General features: G+C 36.3%; 1 protein-coding gene across 5 annotated transcripts in view; it reads left to right on the forward strand.

Annotated features, from left to right (window-relative positions):
* Positions 1 to 19187, forward strand: part of PAN3 (poly(A) specific ribonuclease subunit PAN3) — a 132817-nt gene extending 113630 nt beyond the window's left edge. For all 5 annotated transcript variants that reach the window (XM_025996714.2, XM_025996715.2, XM_025996716.2 and 2 more), the window contains 5 exons: positions 2759 to 2898; positions 5963 to 6092; positions 6534 to 6598; positions 13286 to 13424; positions 16246 to 19187. In XM_025996714.2, coding sequence (XP_025852499.1) covers positions 2759 to 2898; positions 5963 to 6092; positions 6534 to 6598; positions 13286 to 13424; positions 16246 to 16386 — 615 coding nt within the window. In that variant the 3' untranslated portion in view covers positions 16387 to 19187. The remainder of the gene's footprint in view (positions 1 to 2758; positions 2899 to 5962; positions 6093 to 6533; positions 6599 to 13285; positions 13425 to 16245) is intronic.
* The last annotated feature ends 4277 nt before the right edge of the window (positions 19188 to 23464 follow it).

Here is a 23464-nt window from a genome sequence, read left to right on the forward strand (position 1 = left end):
CAGAGTTCCTAATAGACAACTCTTAAGTAAGCTTTTGGGGCAACTGATTGATAAGTTAGGAATTGCCTTTGTTCATAAACTCAGGCTGCTTTCAACCAATTGTCACCTTCCCTTTATTTTCTAGCAGTAAGGGATATCTCAGGTTTTCTTTTTTTTTTTCCTTAATTTTTTGGGGGGTGGGTGATGTATGTGTGGAAGATTTTTCATATAGTTTATAGTAAGGTAAAGGAGAGAATTAAAGATAGTCCCAATGGGGGATTGTGATTTTACAGAGAAGAGGGTACATGAGAAAGGAGTGCATTGTTTCTTGTAGTCTATTTTTCATAGTCTGTTTCAGACACGTGAATAGAGACTGACTTTCAGTAAAGTGGACATAAGTAGAGCCATAGATAGAATCAGAGAAAAATCAAGAAATCAAGAATCAGGAAGAAACTGAAAATGAGTGGGGGGAAAACCTCCAGAATGCAACAAATGGGGGGAAAAACCAGATGGAGGTAAGAAGCAAAATAACAAATGGAAAATTATTTAGCTGGCAAATAAGGAAAGGAGAGTTACTGAGCTTTTATGATGTTAAACTCTCTTAATTAAGCAGGACTTCATTAACCTCTTAGTTAAAAAAAAAAATCAGTTCTGATTTGATCTGGATTATGTGACATGTATACTTTATTTCTAAAAGTGGGCATTCCCACCTTGAGTCAGCTTTAGAAAGATGGTGGGGTGTACTCAAAATCAGATATTCTTATTTTAAAAACCATCCAGTCCTTCAGTTATTTTGGACTTTTGTTTTCCTGTCTCATAATAGGGAATACTGAAATGTTCTAGGTGGGGGTTTAGTTATAGCATCAATTCAGGGTGGAGCTAAACTGAAAATCCTGTTGTTTTAAGAGTTGGGAGGAGGCTATGTTGGTATATGCTGCTCAAATACTTGGTAACTAGTAGCAATCTTCAGTTTGCTTTGCTGAGGATATGAAATTGAACCACTTACAGAAATTTATATTTAGCATTTACATGTACTGATTTCTCTTGACCCACATTTTTATGGTTTTATTACTATATCTTGGAATGTTTTACATGACCTTAAGAATGATTTGAGGTGAATTCTTCTTGAATTTGTTCATGGCAGTGCCCTCTGGAGAACAGAAATGATGGCAGTAGTACTAGTGCTCTCTCCCATGCCACCTCCCCTCCTGCCTTTCTGGGCTCCTAACTCTGTACCATAAATGAAGTTGCAAAAAGTTTCTTTACATGAATCCTTGGCATCTCTTATCCTGATAGATTCAAAGTAGTTTTTCAAATTTGTTTTTCCACTGGTTGTAGGATCTCATGTTCAAGATGTCAGATTTACAAATGCTAGTTTTGGGTGAACTTTTGAATATGGATTTTTTGATGTTATTTTAATAATGGTGTTTGACTTCTTTATGCTTTATTATTTGCATAAAATGTCATTAAGGTTAGCTGTGTATACTGCTAAAAAGTTTCATTAGTGACTGCCTTGAAATATTCTCCTATTTTGTAACTATAGCATTTATAAGCATTCCCCAAAATCAGTGGTTCTCAACCCTGGCTTCATGCCAGAACTCCTTTGGGAACTTTCAAAAATACTAATAATACCCAGATCTTCCCCCAGGCTGGTAACACCAGAATTGGGATAAAGGGATGGTCACAGGATGATTTGTTTGTTTAAGCTCCACAGGTAATTTTAATGTATAGCTAGATTTGAAAACTCTTTATACTAAACCATTATTCAGTAAATATATTCAGTAATTCAGATCAGGTCTCAGATATTGGAGATTTATAGAAGTTTTCTGTCAAAATTACTTCAGATTGATTATATTTAACTCTGAGCTATTCCATTCTCCTAGGCATATAATTATTAATAGTTACCTGCCAGAAAAGGGCCACTTGGAATAACCATTCTGTTTTCTGTAGTTAAAATAGGTAATAGAGAGCTTATCCCAACTCAGCTAGCTGTCTTTTGAAAATCCTTTTAGAAGGAAAGCCTCAGAATGGTAAATCTTAAAAAACAGATAGATAGATAGATAGATAGATAGATAGATAGATAGATAGATACATACATACATACATACATACATACATACATACCAGGTGGTTACAGAGCTCTCAAAGATCTGTTATAATATGAGGAAAAATTGTCTATTTGGAAACCAGGCAGGCAGGATATCATTAGGTTTTGCAGCATTTTTGATGTTCTAAAAACCATACTCTGAAATCAGGTAATGGTTATGGTGTGTTTGGAATAATGGAACAACTTTTCTTCAAATAATTCTTCCGACTCCCACTGTATTTTGGGTATAATGGAAAGTGAAAAGGGGGCATATTATAAATTGTAATGATCATTGTAAAGTGAGTATTTAGTAACCGGCCTTAAATTTCTTATAATAATGTCAGGTCTGTCTAAATAAAAAAAAAAGTTTTTTAAATTAAATTTTAAAGTAGCAATCCTGTAATTGGCATATGAATTGCTTAGAGTAATATTTCTTGGAAGTACATTCATCAGAATTATTTGGGTGCTTTAAAAATGTTGGGCCTGCTCACCCAGACCCACTGAATGAGAATCTGTGGTGGAGAGGCTCAGAAATCATCTTAAAGTTCCCAGGTGACTCTGAGCACCAGTATTTGAGAACTCTGTGCTGGGAATTCTGCAGCTTTTTTGTAAAGGTGCTGGCAGTAGTGGCAGTGGATTACATTTGTACCTATAAAATAAAAATTAAAAGTTATATTTATTCTTTCATGTCAGCAAGCAGATCTGATATCATTAGGAAAAGTTGTGTTGGCTTTGGCTTGCAACTCTTTGGCAGGAATTCAGCGAGAGAATTTACAGAAAGCCATGGAACTGGTGACAATCAACTACTCTTCTGACCTGAAGAATCTGATTTTGTAAGTTTTATTATGCAGTTAAGTGTATATAATGATCATATAAGAAGATAGCTTTTTCTTAAAGGCCTTTTAATAGTGTTTCTATTTTAGTTCTTACTATTCAAAATCAGGCAGAACAGTTAAACCACTTTTAATTTCTTTATTGTTAGGTATATATTTCTTTGAATAAATTCATATAAATGAGTTTAGTTACCAGTGTTTTAAACATTTGGCCAAAGGGTACTTCAAAAGCTGCATTGGGGGATCCCTGGGTGGCACAGCGGTTTAGCGCCTGCCTTTGGCCCAGGGCGTGATCCTGGAAACCCGGGATCGAATCCCACGTCAGGCTCCCGGTGCATGGATCCTGCTTCTCCTTCTGCCTGTGTCTCTGCCTCTCTCTCTCTCTCTCTCTCTCTCTCTCTCTCTCTGACTATCATAAATAAATAAAAATAAAAAAATAAAAATAAATAAAAATAAATTTTAAAAAAAGCTGCATTGGTATCCACTAGTTACATACAAGCTTTTAAGTTTAAATTAATTAAAATAAAATAAAACAAATCAATTCTTCACCTGTACTAGCTGCATTTCAAGAGCTCAAAAGCTACATGTGGTTTCTGGCTAATATATCCTGCATCATCTCAGAAAGTGCTGTTAGACAGTGCTGCCTTAGAGAGTAATCAGTATATCTGTGAAAGCTGTCATAAATAAACAGATGCAATCTAGTTATAGATTCTATGGCCAAAACATCCAGTCCAGAAAGCATGTTTGTACAGGTCCCTTTGCTTCTACTCCCAGTATCTTCAGACTCCCAAGAAGTCCTCAAGTATAGGCTTGAAATTAATTTGACTTAGGAGAACCCCACTCTGGAGTACTGTCAGCAGTAGTCTAGATAGGACCTTTCCTGACTAAGATACATCTAACATTGGAGAATTCCAGATAGTGGACAACCATAATTCTTATTCTAAGTTATTCTAGAGAACAGATGCTAGGATATCTCTTGCCATTTTTCCTATTCTGTTCTAGAAGCAGTTGGAGCATATTGATCCTTATCAGTGTCTTAGTTTTCAGCTATTCCTGTGTAGTCTTGGATGATTCATTTTCTTTTTGGGCTAGCCCTGGATATGGAATTGAGAGATAGAGGATGGAGCTGCCCACCTGTGCTTTGTTAACACTGGCATAACTTTTCCACTCGTGACAGAGGACTGGAAGCCAGTGGTTGCCCAGTTCCTATTAATAATCGGATGGTTTCTCTTTTTAATATCTGTTTCATATATTTTCACAGCAGTGATTCCTAGCCTTAATCTGCAACATCTAAGATATTTCAAATCTCAAGTAATAATCTCCAAATTTTCTTTTTACTTTATTATTTATTTATTTTGTGAAGATTTTATTTATTTACTCATGAGAGACACAGAGAGAGGCAGAGACATAGGCAGAGGGAGAAGCAGGCTCCTCACAGGAAGCCCAATGTGGGACTTGATCCCTAGACCGTGACATCACGCCCTGAGCTGAAGACAGACGTTCAACTGCTGAGCCAGGCGTCCCTCCAAATTTTCTTTTTAAAAAACTGAGGAGAAAAAATAAAAATAAAAAAATAAAAAATTGAGAGTAGGGGCAGCCTGGGTGGCTCATTGGCTTAGCGCCACCTTCAGTCCCGGGTGTGGTCCTGGAGACCCGGGATAGAGTCCCACGTCAGGCTCCCTGCATGGAATGGAGCCTGCTTCTCCCTCTGCCTGTGTCTGTGCCCCCCTCTCTCTCTCTTTCTCTCTCTCTCTCTCTCTCTGTGTGTCTCTCATGAATAAATAAATAAAATTAAAAAAAAACCAACTGAGAGTAAAGGATATAAATGTAATGAACTAGACTATGTTAATAATTGTCAAAACTGGGTGATGAGTACATGGACATTCATTATACTGTTCTCTCTACTTTTATAAATATTTGAAGCTTTTCTTAATAAAGAGTAAATAAAAAAGCCATGCTTTCATATTAACTAATAACTTTGTAGAGCAGTAAATCATGTATCAGGCACTTCCGAATTGATGCGAATGAATGAATTTTCCCAATAACCCTATAAATTTGCTCCATTGTAGAGATGCCAAAGCTGAGGCATGGAGAAGTACAGTAACTTACCAAAGTTACAAAGCTTATAATAACTTTAAGTAGTTAGATATAAATATGTCAGTAATGATAGGTAAATAGCTAAGACATAGATTATCTACAGGAGTATTTTATTCAACAGAAGAATGCTTATTCTGTGCCAGATGCTGAAGATACTTTGAACAAGATGAACAAAATTCCTACCTTCTGGAGCTTCCACCCTAATGGGGAGGAGGTAACAAACATAAACAGATAAGATGTTTGCAGGTAGTGCTAAGTCCTATAAAGAAAATAAGATAGAATTCTAAGCAGAGAGTGTAAGAACAGGAGCTATTTTAATGAGAATGGTTAGAAAATGGCTCACCTTTGGTCATCTTTGTATTCTAGCAGGCAGCTTTTTGAAATTTAGTATTTTTCTGCCTCGGATACAATGGTAAAAGAAACTGAATTGGCCTCTTGTGACATATGTTAATTTCTGAAGATTTCTCAGAAATAAATACACCATGACAACTTGTAAATGAAGTTGCAGAGCAGAGGGCAGCTTCCCAAAGAGTTGAGCCTTGTTTGATTCATCAAAATTGAAGACCCAGTTTTGGTTTCAAAAATTATTTTGAAGAGCAATGGAAAAATCTCTTCACCTACAACCACCCTCTATTTCACCCCTCCAAAAATTTTGTAAGTCTTTTCATGCCCCACTATTGTAAGGAAGGGTTTGAGAATGGAAATGATTAAGTGTAACCCTGTTCCACTTTCCTTTCTCATTTTCATAATAGCAAAAATGTGGAGAAAGAGACAAGTTTCTTCTATTGGCTCTTAAAATTTTCCAGAGAAATCATTAAGCCTTAAAAGTGAACTTGACTTACATGAAAAAATGCTTTCAAATGTATGTACACTAATATGATAGCAGCAGTGATAGCTATGTGCTTGTGGGTTATGTTGTTTTTTAAAATTTTATGTTTGATGTTCAAGTGATTCTTTATTTCACTAGGTATTTGTTGACTGACCAAAACAGAATGAGAAGTGTAAATGACATCATGCCCATGATTGGTGCTCGATTTTATACTCAATTGGATGCTGCTCAAATGAGAAATGATGTCATAGAGGAAGACCTTGCAAAGGTAGAGTCTAGTTAAAAAGAGATATACACACTTAGCATCTGTATGTGTAGAGCGATATAAAAAAAATAATAATTTTTGTGCTAAATATAGTACGTAATTGGCTAAGGCTGTTTGCAGATATTGTCCAAATTTAATGTTCAGTATTTTAATTTCTTATTTCTTCTTTTTGTTCATGATTTTGCTATAGTCAATTAAAGCAATCTTTTTTTTTTTTCATGTAAGTTATTTTAACCATTCTTAAAAATGGCCAGCTGCATGATCTTCTTGAGTATTACTAGTGAATGAAATGAACATGTTACATTCAAAACTATAACCAAAAGGTGGGGATATTAGGATTGTTTAAAGATAATATTGGTGTAGGATACCAGTTTTGTAAAATTTTGCTTTTATATTCAGTTAGCTGGATATTAATATTCTCTCTCTTTTTAAAATGTTTTATAGGAGGTTCAAAATGGAAGACTGTTTAGGCTTCTAGCAAAATTGGGAACAATCAATGAGAGGCCGGAGTAAGGATTTACAGTATTTTACAATATGTTTTCAATCAAGGGCATTAACAAGAATGAGTATTCCTTATTCTTACTGGCTTTACCTGGAAAAAGAAAAATTCTCATGTCAAGTGACCTTAATGCCTGTTGTTAGCTATTAGGATGCTGTTTTTTACTTATAGCCTAGGTATAGGTAAAGGCTAGATGTAGGCTATAGGTATATAATGAATGTTCTTAGGGATTCCACAGATCCACATATATGTACAGAAAGATACTGTTAGAAGTGGTTTGTATATGAGGGAACATTTTATGACTGTCAGTACTACCCTGTCTCCTTTTTGAAACTTGGTTAGTTCAGTTTACCATAGTCAGAGACTTCAGACAGATCTTACTGTTGTATACTCCTTATCTTCTATTAAAGGACATTATTTATAGCAGTCATATCAGTAACATCACCACCTTACATTATTTGTCATTTAGTTCTGCCTCATTTGCAAGTTAAAAGTTATGACCACATGTTCCAGAGAGAAGTAGAATTGATGTCTGTACTAAGTAATAACTGCCAAAGACAGGTGGAATAGTATGATGGCTATTATCATTGTAGTTAGGTTTCAGGAATGTTACCTCTGTTAATAGAGATTGATGATACATAAATATTACTTGAGGGAGTTTTTTTTGACCACATAATTTATGTTTACTTACCTTTCTTCAAAGTTTAAAAAAAAAAAAAAAACCTCAATAGTTTCTCTGATAATTTTTCTAAATGAAGAGAAGATGACATTAAAACAAAAACTTTCAGCTGTTTCTTCTGGCATTTATCTCTTTATTTAAAAATAATATAGTACTATTCCTTAATTTTTTTTCCACAGTATTTAACTCAGCTAATGACTTTGTCCTGTGGAAGATGAGACTTTGTCTTTCACATTCCCTTCCCTTAACCAACCACAAACATAAATACACATGTATCCACATTCTACCACTTAGTCCATAATTTTGAGTTAAATCTTTACTTAGTGTTGACATTAGTATATAACCAGGTAAATATTGTTCATAGCTGCACCACATACTAAACTATGATTATATTTTCTTTCTTCTGTATTTTGTTTTTTGATTTTTGTTTTCCTGGGGTTAATAATTGTCTTAAATAGAGAACTAAGTGAATGAAAAAATATTGACCACCAATTTATTCCATACTCGCCGCCAGAGTTATGAAACACCTTTCTATATGGTCAAAAATAGGTAACCTATCAGTTCCTTTTTTTTTTTCCCCCTTAGAGAAATTGCCCCTGGAGCCTCTGTCCTTCTCTTCCTATCTGGGCTGGTTGCGCTTTAAGCCTGCTCACACTTACACTTTAGAACTGGAGCTTCCCTTCAGTATTATCCTGGGAATTCTCATTGTCTCTCCCTTTGTGTTGGATACCCCGTTTCTTGCTTTTTTCCTTGGTTTATTCTTTTGATTTATTGGAACACATCCTCCTATAGCTTCCTGAGAAAGGTGAGTTTTTTGAGTCTTTGTAAGTCTGAAAATATCTTTATTTTTACACCTTATTGATAGTATGATTGGGTATAAAATTCTAGATAGTCCTCAGGAAATTCTCTTTATTGATTGAATCTTTTGAATAGATTAATGTGAACCAGTTTTTTTAAAAAGTAGAAAAGGGTGTGCAGTGAAAAAAAATTCTCATACTTGTAGCATCCCCAGTCTCTCCACTTTCTCCCACTAATCTTTATTTCATATTCTTTCCCAGTTAAAATGATATATACATTATTATCTCCTTCCTTCCCCTTTTTAATATATATAAATTGTAAACCACGCAGTGTTTTGTATGTTGGCTTTTTCTCATAACTATATTTTAGAAATCTTTTTGTTTAGGTATGTTGGCATATACTAAACACTATTCTCAATAGTTTACAAATATGACCTAGCCTTAATCTTCATAACAACACTGTGTTGCAGCTACCATTAGTATTTCCACTTTACAGAGATATTTGAGCATAAAGACGTTAAATACCATTTCTGGGTCAGATCATTAGTGAGTATATGAGCCAGAATTTGAATCCAGACAGTATGGTTCCAGAGTCCATGATCTTAACCTTAATGCTCTAGTTCTGTAATTTATAGCTATATAATAGTCTATTCTGTGGATACACTATAATTTATTTTTCCAATTCCTTATCAATAGGCATTTGAAAAAAAAAATAGGCATTTGAGTTGTTTTCAGTGTTTTGCTAGTATAAGCAGTGCTGAAGGGACAGATTTAAGCATACTGAACTTTATGTGTGCATTAATATAGGCCCAGTCATGATTGTTGGATCTGTGGATGTGTGACTATAAACGCTTACTGAAGGGTATTCCAATATATGATGCATAAGAGCTTTTCACCAACAGTACTGTTTCGTACTTGTGGATTTTTGTCAACCCAATAGATGAGAAATTGAGTCACAGTGCAGTTTTATTTTGTGTTAACTCTTAATGAGCATGTTGCCTATCATTTTTATGTTTTTGGTTTGTTTCTGTTCCCTTATCTATCCATATCCTTCGATCATTTTTATTTTCAGTCAATTTGTCTTTTTGGTGTATAGGAGCTAGAGAGATTTATCCTTTGTGGTCATTTTTTTTTTAAGATTTTATTTATTTATTCATGAGAAACACACAGAGAGAGAGGCAGAGACACAGGCAGAGGGAGAAGCAGGCTCCCTGCAAGGAGCCAATGTGGGGCTCCATCCTGGATCCCAGGATCATGTCCCAAGCTGAAGGCAGAGGCCCAATTGCTAAGCCACCCAGGTGTCCCCTTTGTGATCATAATCTTTTTAGTTTGTCATTTTTCTTTTAACTCTGCTTAAATTTTTTCCATGCAGACATTTATATATGTAGTCTATTTTGTCAAACTTCTTTTATGCTTTTGGATTTTGAATCATAGTTAGAAAGTTAGAAAGGCCTTTTCTGTTCCCACGATTTTAAAGGGATTATCTCATGGTTTCTTCTAGAGTACTTATTTATGGTTTTATTTTTTTCCCATATTAAATTTTTATACATATGGAATTTATATAGGATGTAAGGTATGTATTCAGCTCCTCCACCCTTCCCCTCAGAAGGCTACCATGGCTCAAAAGCTATTTATTGAATAGTCTAGCTTTTCTGCACTGGTTTAAGGCAGCACTTCTTTCACATTAGTATTTTAACGACTAACATTTTAGACTCTGGTAGGTGCTCATTCTTTCTCATCTTCATTTCGTTGTCTGTTTTTTGTTGTTTTCCTAAAACTGCTTAATTTTCTGTAGAAATTCTAGAACCAGGTTTTTTAATTTTAAAAAAATCAGTAAATCTGATAGTATTTTTATTGAGAAGGCAAACATGTTTTATTAATAAAACTTAAGGAGTATTTGTATTTATAGATGTTGAGATTCTTAAGATAATGCCCTGTTATCATACTTGTAGATACTGACTTTACTGGTCTTAAGTCATTCTTAGGTTGTTGTAATTCGCTGAGTTTACTAGGTATTTTGTCTTGTTGCTATTATAAATGTGAATCCTATCCCCTATACTTTCTTCATAGATTGCTTCTTATCAGTGCACATGAAAATTACTGGTTTCTGTAAATTTTGTACCCTGATATCTTAGTGTTTGGTTTGTTTTTCCCTAGATTTTCTTGAGTTTGCCAGATACATAGTCTTATCTCCAAACAACTGTAATTATAATTTCTTCCTTCCTAATTTCTATACTTTTAATTTCTCTGGAATGATTGTGTTAGCAGGTATCTCTAATACATAGTAAAGTAATAGTAGTGATAATTTCTGTCAAAATTTGAAGCATTGCTCCATTTTGACTTCTAGATTCAAAGCAATTTTCTTTTCAAACCCTTTCCCCTTTGCTTTCAGGATCTTTATCAGTGATCAGAAATTCACAGTGTATGCCTTGGTGTGGGGTTTTTTGATTCATTCTGATGAATCAGTAGGTGGGCAAACCCTTTTAATCTTGGAAACTGATGTCCTTTCAGTTTTGAGAAGTTGTCTTCGTTGTTTCTTTGATAACTTCTCCCTTTGGAGTTCTATTGCTCAGCTGTTAGAGCATTGCAATAGATTTTCTAATATTCTGTTCTGCTTTCTGTCTTGTTATCTTTTGGTTTTACTTTCTAGGTAATCATTTCAACTTATTTTGTCTAAAAATAAAGGTTTTTTTCCAATCCATTTTTGAATTTTTAGTTTTTGCCATCATATTGTTAATTTTCAAGAACATTCTGTTCTCTAAATGTTTGTCTTACAGCATCTAATTCTTATTTCTCTTAGACTCTCAATTATAGGTTTTTGGTTAGGTTTTGTTTTGTTCTCTTCCCTGCATAGGAATATCTCATAGGAAACAAGAGTTTGTTGTGTTTAGTGTTGTTTCATTCTCCAAAGGATTTCTGATCCTTGGCTGTGCGTTCATAATAAAAATGACCTTTTTCAGGGTACCTGGATGGCTCGATTGGAAGAGCATGTGACTACTGATCTTGGGGTTGTAAGTTTGAACCCTGCATTGGGTATGGAGATCACTAAAAAAATAAATGAATAAACTTTTTTAAAAATGACCTTTTTCACCTAAAAAGCTAATTGGAAGGTCCTTGCTGGGTCAAGGATTATAGTATGTGTGGTAAACTAGTGTGACATTGTTAATTATAATTTTTGTTTGTTTTTAGTAGACTCTTCAATGTCAGAATTTCTCTTGCGCAAGTCTATATCCAGAAAAATTTCAACCTTTTGTCTGTAGTTTAAACCCACAGCCTAGCTTTGAGTAGCCAAAGTAGCAGGAAAGTGTCAGTTAACTAGTCTTCTCTACCATCCCTTGCTCTTCCTGGCGCCCTGGAGGCTGCAGCTTCTTTGTTCACCCTGTCTAGAAAGATTGCTGGGACCTTTTTTGGCAAATTTCTGCAAAGCAGAAATGGAGGCAGGGATGAAAAAGAGGTTATCTGTTTGTTATTTATAGAACTTTTTCATCCATTCTGCTCCTCCAGCTTTAGTGCATACCTGTACTTTCAGTAGTACCAGCGATCTCCTTTCCTGGGCCTCAACTGGTAGGTCTTGCTTTTATGGCATCCATGTTTTTTCTGTACCTTCTGTAGCATTAAAGTTCAGTTTTTTCAAGTCAGTTAATCATGTCACTGACCTGTTTTTCACCTTCCAAGCTTTTCTTCTGTTGTTGCTTCTGATTACTTTGTCCTTGAGTGTTTATTATTATACCCCTTCTTAGACATTCATTGTCAGTTTGGTGGGGTTTTGAAATGAAACAGATAAATGGATGTGTTTAATTGGCATTTTAATAAAGTCCCTGGAGTGATCTTTGCAAAACTCATATATGATTGTGTTTAAACCATGTGATAGGCTTTCCATCGTGTTTTAGAAGACATACCTGTTGGGATGTCTGGGTGGCTCAGTGGTAGAGCGTCTGCCTTCCGCTCAGGTCATGATCCCAGGGTCCTGGGATGGAGTCCCACATTGGGCTCCCTGCGAGAAGCCTGCTTCTCCTTCTGCCTATGTCTCTGCCTCTGTGTGTGTGTGTGTGTGTGTGTGTGTGTGTGTGTGTCCCTCATTAATAAATAAAATCCCTTAAAAAAAAAAAAAAAGACCTGTTTGTTTTTTCACCCAGAACTAGTTTTTAACCAAGACTGCATAATGTGATCTCTCCCTTATCTTTGCGTCAGATCTACCTTGTGTTTTTTTTTTTTTTTCTTTTAATTTTCTCCTCCCTCTTTTGCCTTCTCTCCCTCTTTGTCCTTGTCTTTTACTCTCGATCCCTCTCTTGGTCTCTTTTTTTTCCAACCCCTAACCCCATCCAGCCACTGACCTTTGCTAGATTTCTGGAGTGCTATATGCTCTGTTTCTTGCAAATACTGGATGTGTCTGACTAGGGTATATTTCTCTGGGAAGAGCATCCACTACTTCTTCTAGAAAGCTTTCCTTGCCTTCCCAGATGAATTCATGTTTCTGTTGTGTACCATTTCCCTTTTTCTTAATCACATTATCTGAATGTGCAACTTTCTTTGAACATGTTTTCCTCACTAGACCGTAAGTTCCAGAAGTTACTGGAAAGCAACAGTGGTCATCTGGTCAGTTCTCTAGTTCTTCATAGCACACTCTCACATTAGTTCATGATGGTCGGAAATCAAAATATGCCTGTTTGTTTCCATAAATGTTTTTTTATTTTATGCTTACCAGTAAAAAGCTGAAGACATATCTAATCATATCACCCTACTCTATCCTAAAGGTGAGAAGAGGAAAAGGACCTCTTTCAACCTATTTCTAAAGATTTTTAAAGACCTTTTCTTTTTCCTTCATTTTATCTAATGGTAGGAGTTTAAATATGAAAGTGATTATAAAATAGGAGTGCATAAGGGATGATTGCCTTTGAGGATTAGAAACTGGTATTCATATACTTTCATGTGTGAAATTATTTCTTAAAAATTTAGCAATCTGCACATGAAATTTGAAAGCATTTTTTTAAGCCTCTATAACTTTAGGATTAAAAAAAATAAAACCTATCTCTCTCTCTCGCTCTTGCTCTCTCTCTCTCTCTCTCTCTCTCACACACACACACACACACACACACACACACACACACACCCTACTTACCAGAGAAAACAGTGAAATTAAGCTGGTGTTGAGTCTGAAGAATCAGGATGGCCATGTGACATACAGCATGAGTTATTGAGGTAAAATATTACCTTTCCCCAGGTTTCAGAAGGATCCTACCTGGTCGGAGACTGGAGACCGTTATCTTTTGAAACTCTTTAGGGATCATCTTTTCCATCAGGTGACAGAAGCGGGTGCTCCTTGGATTGATCTCAGTCATATCATTTCTTGTCTTAACAAGGTAATTTGTATCTGGATTTTTAAGATCACAATGCCATCTACAGTTTGCAGAGTTACATCTTCTATAAATACTAAGAGACCTAAGTGTAAATGTATTATGCTACAGCCTAGAAGATATTTTATTAATAATTATTGGGTATGTTTACTTAGTAACAATTTCTAGACCAGGCAGGTTTTTCAACATCTGTATGAGTAAATACAGAATTTTTCATTGTAGAATTTTTTATTATAATGAAATGCTAATAAAGCAGTGGGTGGGAAAAACAAAAATAATTTTATATTTAAACGTTTTTTAGAAGTGGAATTCCTTTCTTCTAAGTCATCGTGAGTCTTGTTGAATGCCCTTCATGTTAACTATTCATTTACTGTTAACTGTGGGCATAATAATCCAGTGTTATAATAGTAAAAGGACAGTAGGCCTAGCATTCTACATGGAGAATTAGATGATTAGATGAACTTATTAGGGAGATGTAGATATATCATCGATTCATTTGAGAGGTGAGCTTTGTGTTTTTGAAAGAGCTAGGAGAGAGACAGTTTACCAAGGAGGGAAGGAATGCATTTTCCTTAAGAATTACTTGGAATTAGTGTAGAATGGGTTTCCAGAAGTAAATCTTAGTCTTTGTATAGGTTTATATCTAAATCTAAGGGGTCGACATATGTGGCCTAACAGTCTACTTCTGTAGAGCCCACAACCTGAGAACAGTATTTACATTTTTAAAAGCAAAAGCAAAATGAAGAAGAGTATGTGACAGAGGCTGTGTGGCTCTGAAATTTAAGGCATTTGGTATCTAGCAATCTTTATGGAAACCATTTGCTGACCCCTGGTCCAAACTGTCCCTAAATTACAGGTGCTAGAAGAAATACCTACCATGGCACAGGATGTAGAACTGGGAACATACAGTATGCTAACTCTTCAGGGAAAATGTGGTTTTTCTTTTTAGGCACTACTTTGCCTTGCTTGAACTTCCTTTTAAAAAGAGTATTGTCAATGATCTACATTAAGACAGAACAAACTGTATGTACCATTGAGCTAATCCAGTATGACTTCTATATTTCTTTGTCCTTTTCCTTAAGGGGAAGTATTTTTCTTGAAAGAAATGAGTGGAGAACAAGTTTTCTGGATTTTAGAAAATAGTATCCATGGTATCAAAGCACCAGTAATTAAAAATATGTAGCACTAGTGTAACACTGGAAAGTATTTACACTGTCAACTTAAGCCATGAGCAGATATATTAAGTGAAGATTTTTTAATGAATGTTAGGATGTAATTGAAAACTTGAAGAAAATTCTGTTTCATTTCATAAAATAACTAGTAGTAAATAAAATTTATCCCAAATCTGAAAGTATGATAATTTTCTAAGTTTGGAAAGAGTATAATTGAAAAGGGATGGATTGACCATATTTATGATATAAAACTTAAAGTTGGGCAGCCCCGGTGGCGCAGCGGTTTAGTGCCGCCTGCAGCCCGGGGTGTGATCCTGGAGACCCAGGATCGAGTCCCGCATCGGGCTTCCTGCATGGAGCCTGCTTCTCCCTCTGCCTGTGTCTCTGCCTCTCTCTTCACTCTCTCTGAATGAATAAATAAATAAATCTTTAAAAATAAATAAATAAAATAAAACTTAAAGTTTTACATAGCACATTTTGGTGGAAATTATGACAAAATACCTGGTAAAATGATTTGAAAGTTTGAGCCTTCAGAATTAGTAAATTTTAGACATTTTTATGAATGAATTAATGAAAAAGGAAGGAAAAATATACGTTGAAAAATATCCAAAAAAGTGAAAACCATAGCAAGATAAATTATTTGATGGACTAAGGATTAATATATGTTTCATAAGGACCTGATTAAGTTATTACTACCAAATCTTGACTGATAAATAGGTAGAGATCATAAACTGGCATTCATACAGTGGAAATAACACAAGTAAACACAAGTAAATAACACAAGTAAATGTAGGAAAATATTTGGTAACATTCATCAAAAAATGTAAAAAATAGCAAGGTCTGTACTTGATACAGAGTTGCTTGTAAATTGGTATAACTGGGCAGCCTGGGTGGCTAGCAGTTTAAGCTCCTGCCTTCGGCCCAGGGCGTGATCCTGGAGTCCCGAGATCGAGTCCTACGTCAGGCTCCCTGCATGGAGCCTGCTTCTCCCTCTGCCTGTGTCTCTGCCTCTCTCTCTCTCTCTCTCTCTCTCTCTCTCTCTCTGTGTCTCTCATGAATAAATAAATAAAATCTAAAAAATAAAAAAAAAATAAATTGGTATAACTCATAAATCAGTGGTTTCTGATACCTCTATGTATTAAGCTATAAAAACTATTTGTGCTTTTTGCTTCCTTATTTATATTTTTAGGTATTTCTCCTAAGGAAGTAATTCTACAGAAGAAAAAAAAATTAAGTAGACGAATATGTTCATTGCTCTATAATTTGTGACAAAAATGCTGGAAGATATTGGGGTGCCAGGCTGGCTTAGTTGGTAGAGTATGGGACTCTTGATCTCAGGGTCATGAGTTCAAGCCCCACATCGGGTGTAGAGCTTACCTTAAAAACAGAAATGGAAGCTATTGGAATAAGTAAATGATGGAATATAATGCAAACAAGTATTATGCATGCAAGATAGGTGAAAACATTGAACAGTATTTAAAAAATATCCAAGTCAAAAAGTGTGCAAACTATTAGTGATGTAAAATGCTTATGTATATCTAGAAGGGAATATGACAGAAAATTTTAAAACATTCACCATTGTTGCAGAAGTTGTGCTAAAATAAAGTGGATTATCCTCTGCCAGGTATGAACTTCCTATTTTGTATCTGTTTCAGTTAGATGCTGGTGTGCCAGAAAAAATAAGCCTCATTTCCAGAGATGAGAAGAGTGTACTTGTGGTTACTTACAGTGACTTAAAGCGCTGCTTCGAAAACACTTTTCAAGAACTGATTGCAGCTGCAAATGGTCAGTTGTAGTATTTGCTGAAAAAGCACGCAGGACATGGCTGAGGACCTTACCCAATAGCAAATTGCACTACAGCTGAACTGTTCTCATCCTCTCATTTCACATTTGGGAAACAAACACGAGATGAGCAAAGCTGCTTGCACTTCAGTCAGGTACACTGTTACTTGAAAGGAAGAATGTTTCACTTATCCTAGAGCTGTGGCTGCCATCGGGGCCATATCTGTGAAGAATTTATTTTAGATTAAGGAGCACCATTAGGTGAATGGTGTTCCCGCTTTTGTTTTTTTTCCAATTGTATATGCACTAATTTTAATTTTTTAAAGACTTTTTTCTGATCTTTGAACTTTTGCCACATTGTATACTTATTAAGGGAAACTATTCGCAAGGACATTTTTGGGAAACAATGCTGGGCAGCATTTTTGTCTCTGAGGGTAGCAGAATTTGCTCTTTTGGGGATGGGTTGCCCTGAATAGCATAATGGACCAGGTAAATAATTTCACAGAAGTACAGTATAGTGTATAGTTCTTGTTAAGAGTATTGTATGCAAGCTCTGTATGCCACCCACTGTTAGTTCAAATGGAGATTTTTGGGGTTTTTTTGTTTTGTTTTTAAGAACACACAGAGATCAGTGAATTATTGGATACGAATTCCCCCACCAGGAGATTTAAATCCTATCTGAATGAGGATTGAATAAACAGGAACTTAAGGAGCAGCACATAGAGCTCTTTGCTCCAAATTACTCCAGTCTTTTTTTTAAAAAAGGTGTTTCCCTGCTTTTCAGATATATTTACATTTATGCAGTTTTTTAAAGAAAAAGAAAATTAAATTCTTACAAAGGCCTGAAGTTCGGGAGTATATTGCTTTAGATGATTTCCAGTTCACTTTTTTGTATAAAGTTCTGTTCTTTGAACCACAGCTTTATTATGGTACTTTACACTGGATACAGACACAGAGACACTGTTCAGAGGATGAACTAAACACAGCAGTGGTCTGGCATCAAGAGCTTTCTGAAGTTTTACAGTCTGAATCTGGAGGGATAACAATCTGCTGTGCCTTTGCAGTCACTGCTTAGCCCAAAGTAATAGTACTTTTGATAATAACTTCATTATGTGGGATATTCCTGAATAAGTCAATCTCAAAAGTTTGGAATTTTCCTCTCTTACCTTTCTTAATATTTGGACGTGCAGTTGTCGCCAAACTTGGGTATTCATGGAATTTCTAGTTAATGAAATACCTATACTTTGATACTGAAGACTGCCAAATACATAGGAATTTTCTTTCACAAAAGAACAGTAATGAAGACTCTATCTCCTTTCCCAGCACTGAATGTTTTACTAGCACTGGGTGCTCACCATGCAACTATGAAGAAAATGTGGAAACTCAAAAGGTCAGGAAAGACTTCCAAGCACTTGCAACTGATGTTACAGTCTTCAATTTTAATAATTATACATATTTGTAGTTTTCAGAGAAGTTTTTAATATTTCTCTGTCCACTTTTTTATAAGCTTTAAAATGATTTCTCTGCCTTGAGATTTGCATCAAGAAAAAAAAAAACACCTCTCTTCACCTGAAAGCTTTGAAGACAAAAGACACGCTTTACACATTTTAACAGGTGTGTTTGAGTCCACGTTTGGTAGCATCAGTTGTTGAGTTATAAAGAAAATCAATTATTGCATTTGATCTGGATGGATTTTAAAAAGAACATAATGTTCAATATTCAAAGGATAATTAATATTTGCCACCATAATGTTCTTTTTTATGTAAAAGGAACAAGAACTTGGAGACATTAACATGCAAAAGTCTTTTATCATTAGCTCATGTATTTGAGGAAGAGCAGCTGTCTTTTTATATGTTTTTTGACAAATCATATTGTAATTCTTTTGTACAAAAAAGAACTACTTGTATTCTCGAAGAAATATGAAATGCTTAATTTATAAGCGGGCTGGAGATTTTTTCCAATATTGTTTTCTTTGAAAATGAAAGGGGATCATCTATTTTAGTTTTGGGGTCTGGGAACTTTTTGAAAATTTAATTTGTGGACCAATGTTTTGTGAAAGCTAAGGAAGGGCAGGGGTAAAATAGGGCTTGAATTTCTCATCCTGTATAGACCAGCAAACTTCCCTCTGCAAGGCAGGTTCAAATCACAAACTCAAGAATGTTTGCATCCTAAGTGCTAGTTTGCTTCAGCCCCTAGTAACCTCAGGACTTGGTTTAAATATAAAGGTAGACAGCTGATATGTTTTCATGAGTAAATATTGTTGGCCAGAAAACAGTTGGTGTCAGGTAATACATATTTTTTTTAAGCTTTGTTTTATATTTATTTTTCATTTAGTTTTTATTGGGAATGGTTTTCAGTAGAACTCTTAGTTCTGCTTAGGTGTTTTTGGGGGAGCCCTCTTTTCCATAGTGTAATTCCATTTAAGAGGTTGTCTAAAAGTTAGTCTTTTTAATTCATAGGAAGATTTTAATATCTGAGAATAGTCAAATTAAGTTTATAAACTTCCCATACCTTCCTGTTAGGTCAGATCAAAGCACAGAAAGGACAACCCTGGAAATCATGTAACGTTGGTCATTTCAATTTTTTGTACCTATTTTAAATTCTGTTAGTGTATTTACTTCATTGTAAATATTTTTGAGGGTACCTTTGTATTTTGCTTTTGACCTTGGTTCTGTGGTTTGAATGTCAACAACTTCCCTAAAAGCACCATTATGTTAAGTTCTGATGTCATGATCCCAATATGGGTTATTCATCTTTAATCCTGTTTTCAGACTCTATGTGTACAGCCGTATTTTTAATAAAGAATTACAGAGAAGTTTGTCATTTTTTTGGTACCAGTTTATTTATCAAAATGATTTTGGGGCAACCCGGTGGCTTAGCGGTTTAGCGCCACCTTTGGTCCAGGGCGTGATCCTGGAGACCCAGGATCTAGTCCCACGTCAGGCTTCCTGCATGGAGCCTGCTTCCTCCCTCTGCCCGCCCATCCCCCTTCATTTATTTATGAATAAACAAATAAAATCCTGGAAAAAAAAAAAAGAAATTGAATCTTTAAAAAAAAAGATTTTGCCTTATGATCAGGATTTAAAAGGCTGAATATTTCCTATGTGTTTGAAGGAATTGTCAGTGGCATATTCTTTAATTTGCAAATATCTGTTAAATGCCTACTTGGATCTATTCTAAGGTACTAAAAATGCATCTATGAGTACTTGTTATGTATAAAGCGCATAGTTAAACATTTCTATATAATACATGTCTTACCGTGAAGTTTAGGAAAGAAGACTTATATGAAAGGTTAAGGAATGGTATAAGGCTAACCTTTGATTCAGTACTTAGGTAGTTTACTAGCTAGGTGAATAGTGCCCCTCCTCCCAGGTCCTCCAGAAATGTTATTCAGAATATATGGGCAGACTTAAAAAAATGCCAAAATGTAAACATTTGTTGAATCTGAGTACCTGGTGTTATTGTGGTTATTTCCTGTACATTGGAAAAGTTGAAAAAAAGGTACAGAATAGAAAGTGAGAAGGGACTTGAAGCTTATGAAGAGGGTAAATAGAGTAAAGGAAGGATGGATTATTTTCAGCTGAAGGAACTGGTGAGTTGCTCTTAGAAATTCCCAGGAGGGGTGCATGGGTGGTTTAGTTGGCTAAACGTCTGCCTGTCTGCCTTTGGCTCAGGTCATGATCCCAGGGCCCTGGGATTGAGCCCCTTGTGGGCTCCTAGCACACCAGAGAGTCCACTTCTCTTTCCCACCACTCCCCACTAACTCCTCTCTCTCTCACCTCTCTCACGTGCTCTTGCACACATGTGCGTGCTCTCTCTCTCTCTCTCTCTCTCTCTCTCTCAAATAAATCTTTAAAAAAATTCAGAGGAACGAGAAAAAGTATAGAAGGATCTTGGGGAAAAATAATTCATGAATTTAGTGGCAAATCAAAATGACTATTGTAGATTCATAGGGGAAGAAAGACTAGTCTGCCTAGAATAGATGTTTTAGGGGATCTTTTAGATTTAAATTTCTTAAAACATTACAAATATTAAAGCTAAGCCAGGGTTACATCTCATACACTGGTAAATGGAGATATACAGTGGCTTTATTATTTTCATCTCCTGTGCTCTGAATGGTCAAAGACAGGTGTTTTCCCTCTACCTTTAGCAATTGCACAATTAGGGGTGCATCTGTAAAATATCCTTCTGTATAAATGTGGGGAAAGGGGTGGGGTAAAGAAAAACTTAATTTATTGAAAAATTTATTTATTTACTTTTAGAGAAGAAAAGAGCATGAGTGGGAAGGACAGAGGGAGAATCCCAAGCAGACTCCACAGTGAGCATAAAGCCCGACTCCACACTCAATCTCATGAGCATAAGAACCTGAGCTGAAACCAGGAGTTGGGCGCTTAACTGACTGTGCCACCCAGGTGCCCCAGTGAAGCAAGATTGTTAAAACACATATCCTTAGAATTTATTAAAAATAGTGTGCATGGTGTTTAAGAAACCAGCTTGCCAGAACAAGACTACCTGAATTCAAATACTGGCTCTACCACATAGAGCTCTGTGATCTTGGGAAACCACTTACTGACTCATTGCCACAGTTGAATGAATTGGGATTCACTCATTCATTAAATATTTGTTAAATGCCTATTATATGTCAGGCATTGCTCTAGAGGAATCAAAAGAACAACTCTGACCACAACAGACTAATATTTCTGCTAGAGAATTTCCATTCTAGCGGGAAGAAGACAAAGTCATAATACATTAAGAGGTAATAATGGCAATAATTACCATTAGTGGTAATGGCAGTAATCATTGGTAATAAGGAAAGGGGGCACCTGGGTGGCTCAGTGCTTGAGCATCTGCCTTTGGCTCAGGTTGTGATCCCAGGTCCTGGGATCAAGTCCCATATCGGGCTTCCCACAGGGAGCCTGCCTCTCCCCTCTGTCCACATCTCTGCCTCTCTCTCTCTCTCTCTCTCTCTCAAGGATAAATAAAATCAATAATAAAAAAAAAAAGCTAGGGTGGGGTTATCAGATTTAACAAAAAATAGAGAACACAAAGTTTGAATTTCAGATAAACAGTGGATAATTTCTCTTTTTAGAATGAATATATTTCAAGTATTGCATGGGACATATTTGTCTTAAAAATAATTTGTTTATGCAAAATTCACATTTGATTGTTATCCTGTGTTTCATCTTGCAACTTGAGATGTGGGGAATATGGTGGTGGTGCTAGAAATTCAAATGGGATGATGTGGGTGGTAGTAGTTCCCCCTGAGAAGGTGATATTCTAAGGACTTCAGGTAATGGAACTAGCCATGCAGATATGTGGGGAGAATTCCGGGTAGGAATGTGCCCGGAGTATTTGAGGAATGGCAAAGGGGCCAGTATGACTAGAGAAAATTAAGGAAGTGAAGTCAGGGAAGGAGGGTGGTGGTGTTTTGTAGACCTTTTAGGACCCTTTTGGCTTTTACTCCCATTGAAAGAAGAAGCTACAGGAGGATTTTGAGCAGAAGAAAAACCTGATAAAAAGGATCCCTTTGCTTAGGAAGCTCTTGCAGTATTTCAAGCAAAAAAATGTTAGGGATTTGGGCTGGAGTGATAGCACTAGAGGTGGCGTGAAGTGATTTGATTCAATATATTTTAAATGTAGAGCCAAAGGGATATCCTGATTATTGGATATGGGTGAGAAAAGCAGAAAGAAGTCAAAATCACTATTAAGATTTTGACCTGATGCTGACAAGATGGAGGATTCTACTGAATTGAAAGAGCTTGTACTAGAAACAAAGGGTTTTTTGGAGGCTGGGCAAGAAGGATGGAGAAATGAGGTAAGACAATTGGGAGTTTGGTCTGGGACCTGTTAAGTTTAAGATGTTTAGTACACATTTGTTCTGGTTACTTATTTTGTAAGGAATGACTCCAACCTTAATGGCATAAAACCATTTTATTGTTCTCAGGAATTCTGTGGGTTAGGAATTTGGACAGGGCACAGCTGGGATGGCTTATCTCTTCCATTATGTTTGGGGCATCTGCTGGAACAATTCCAATGGCTGGGGGCTGAAAGCATCTGATCTGGCACCAGGCCTGAAGGACTTAAAAGGCTGGGTTCAGCTGGGGACTGTCGCTTGTAGATACATGTGGCCCTGCCCTGTGGCTCAGGCTTCTCTAAACATGGCGACTGGGTCTCTCTGGTGGGAGCTTTTGGAGAATGAGTGTACAGGAGACTTGGGTGGAAAGGGCATGATCTTTTCTGACCAGGCCTCAGAGTCATGCAGTGTCACTTTTGCCACGTTGTGTTGATTACAAGTGAGTCACAAAGGCATCTCTGATTCTAGGGGAGAGGAATTTAATGGGGAAGTGGCAAGGGCACATTGCCACAGGTCATGTGGGATGGGAGATGTTATTGCCACTATTTTTGGAAAATAGAGTTGGCCACAGCATCAAGAGATGTCAGTTTAACACTTGCATGGGTTTGGAGTCTGGGGGAGAGATCTGGTCTGTACATGTAATGAATCATTATATAGATGTCATTTAAAGCCCTGTGATTGGTGGACATCATGGGGGGTTAGTATAGACGGGAGATGAGAAAAGGCCCAAGGACAGAGCCCTCGGGTAACTGCAACAATGTTCAAATGTCGGAGAAAAGAGAAAACTAGCAAGAGGGACAGAAATGACCAGGGAAGTAGGAAGAAAAATGTGTGACATCCTGTCATCAAAGTTAAAGTAGGTATTTTCTGGAGTAAGGGTCTAGTTGTTGATGAGGCAAGAAAGACTAAGACTGAAAACTGGCTGTTGGGTTTAGCAATTTGCAGGAAACGATAACCTCATCAAGAGCAGCGTCAGCATGCCAGAGAAAGCTCAGTTTGAGTAAGTTTAAGAGTACTTGGTGGGAAGGAATTGGAAACAGAGACTAACCACCTCAAGGAATCTTTCTGTAAAGAGGAATAACAAAAATGGGGTGGTAGCTGGAGGATAAAGGAGGGATAGAAGGTTTTTTGCTTTGTAACATGGGAGAGACAACTGCGTATTTGTATGATCTAGTGAGAAAGGGACACATTGAGGGTGACGAGGAAATGCTGAATTTCCGGAGCTGTGTCCCTGCATA

Source organism: Vulpes vulpes, chromosome 9 (assembly GCF_048418805.1).
Source record: "Vulpes vulpes isolate BD-2025 chromosome 9, VulVul3, whole genome shotgun sequence".
Lineage (NCBI taxonomy): Eukaryota > Metazoa > Chordata > Mammalia > Carnivora > Canidae > Vulpes > Vulpes vulpes.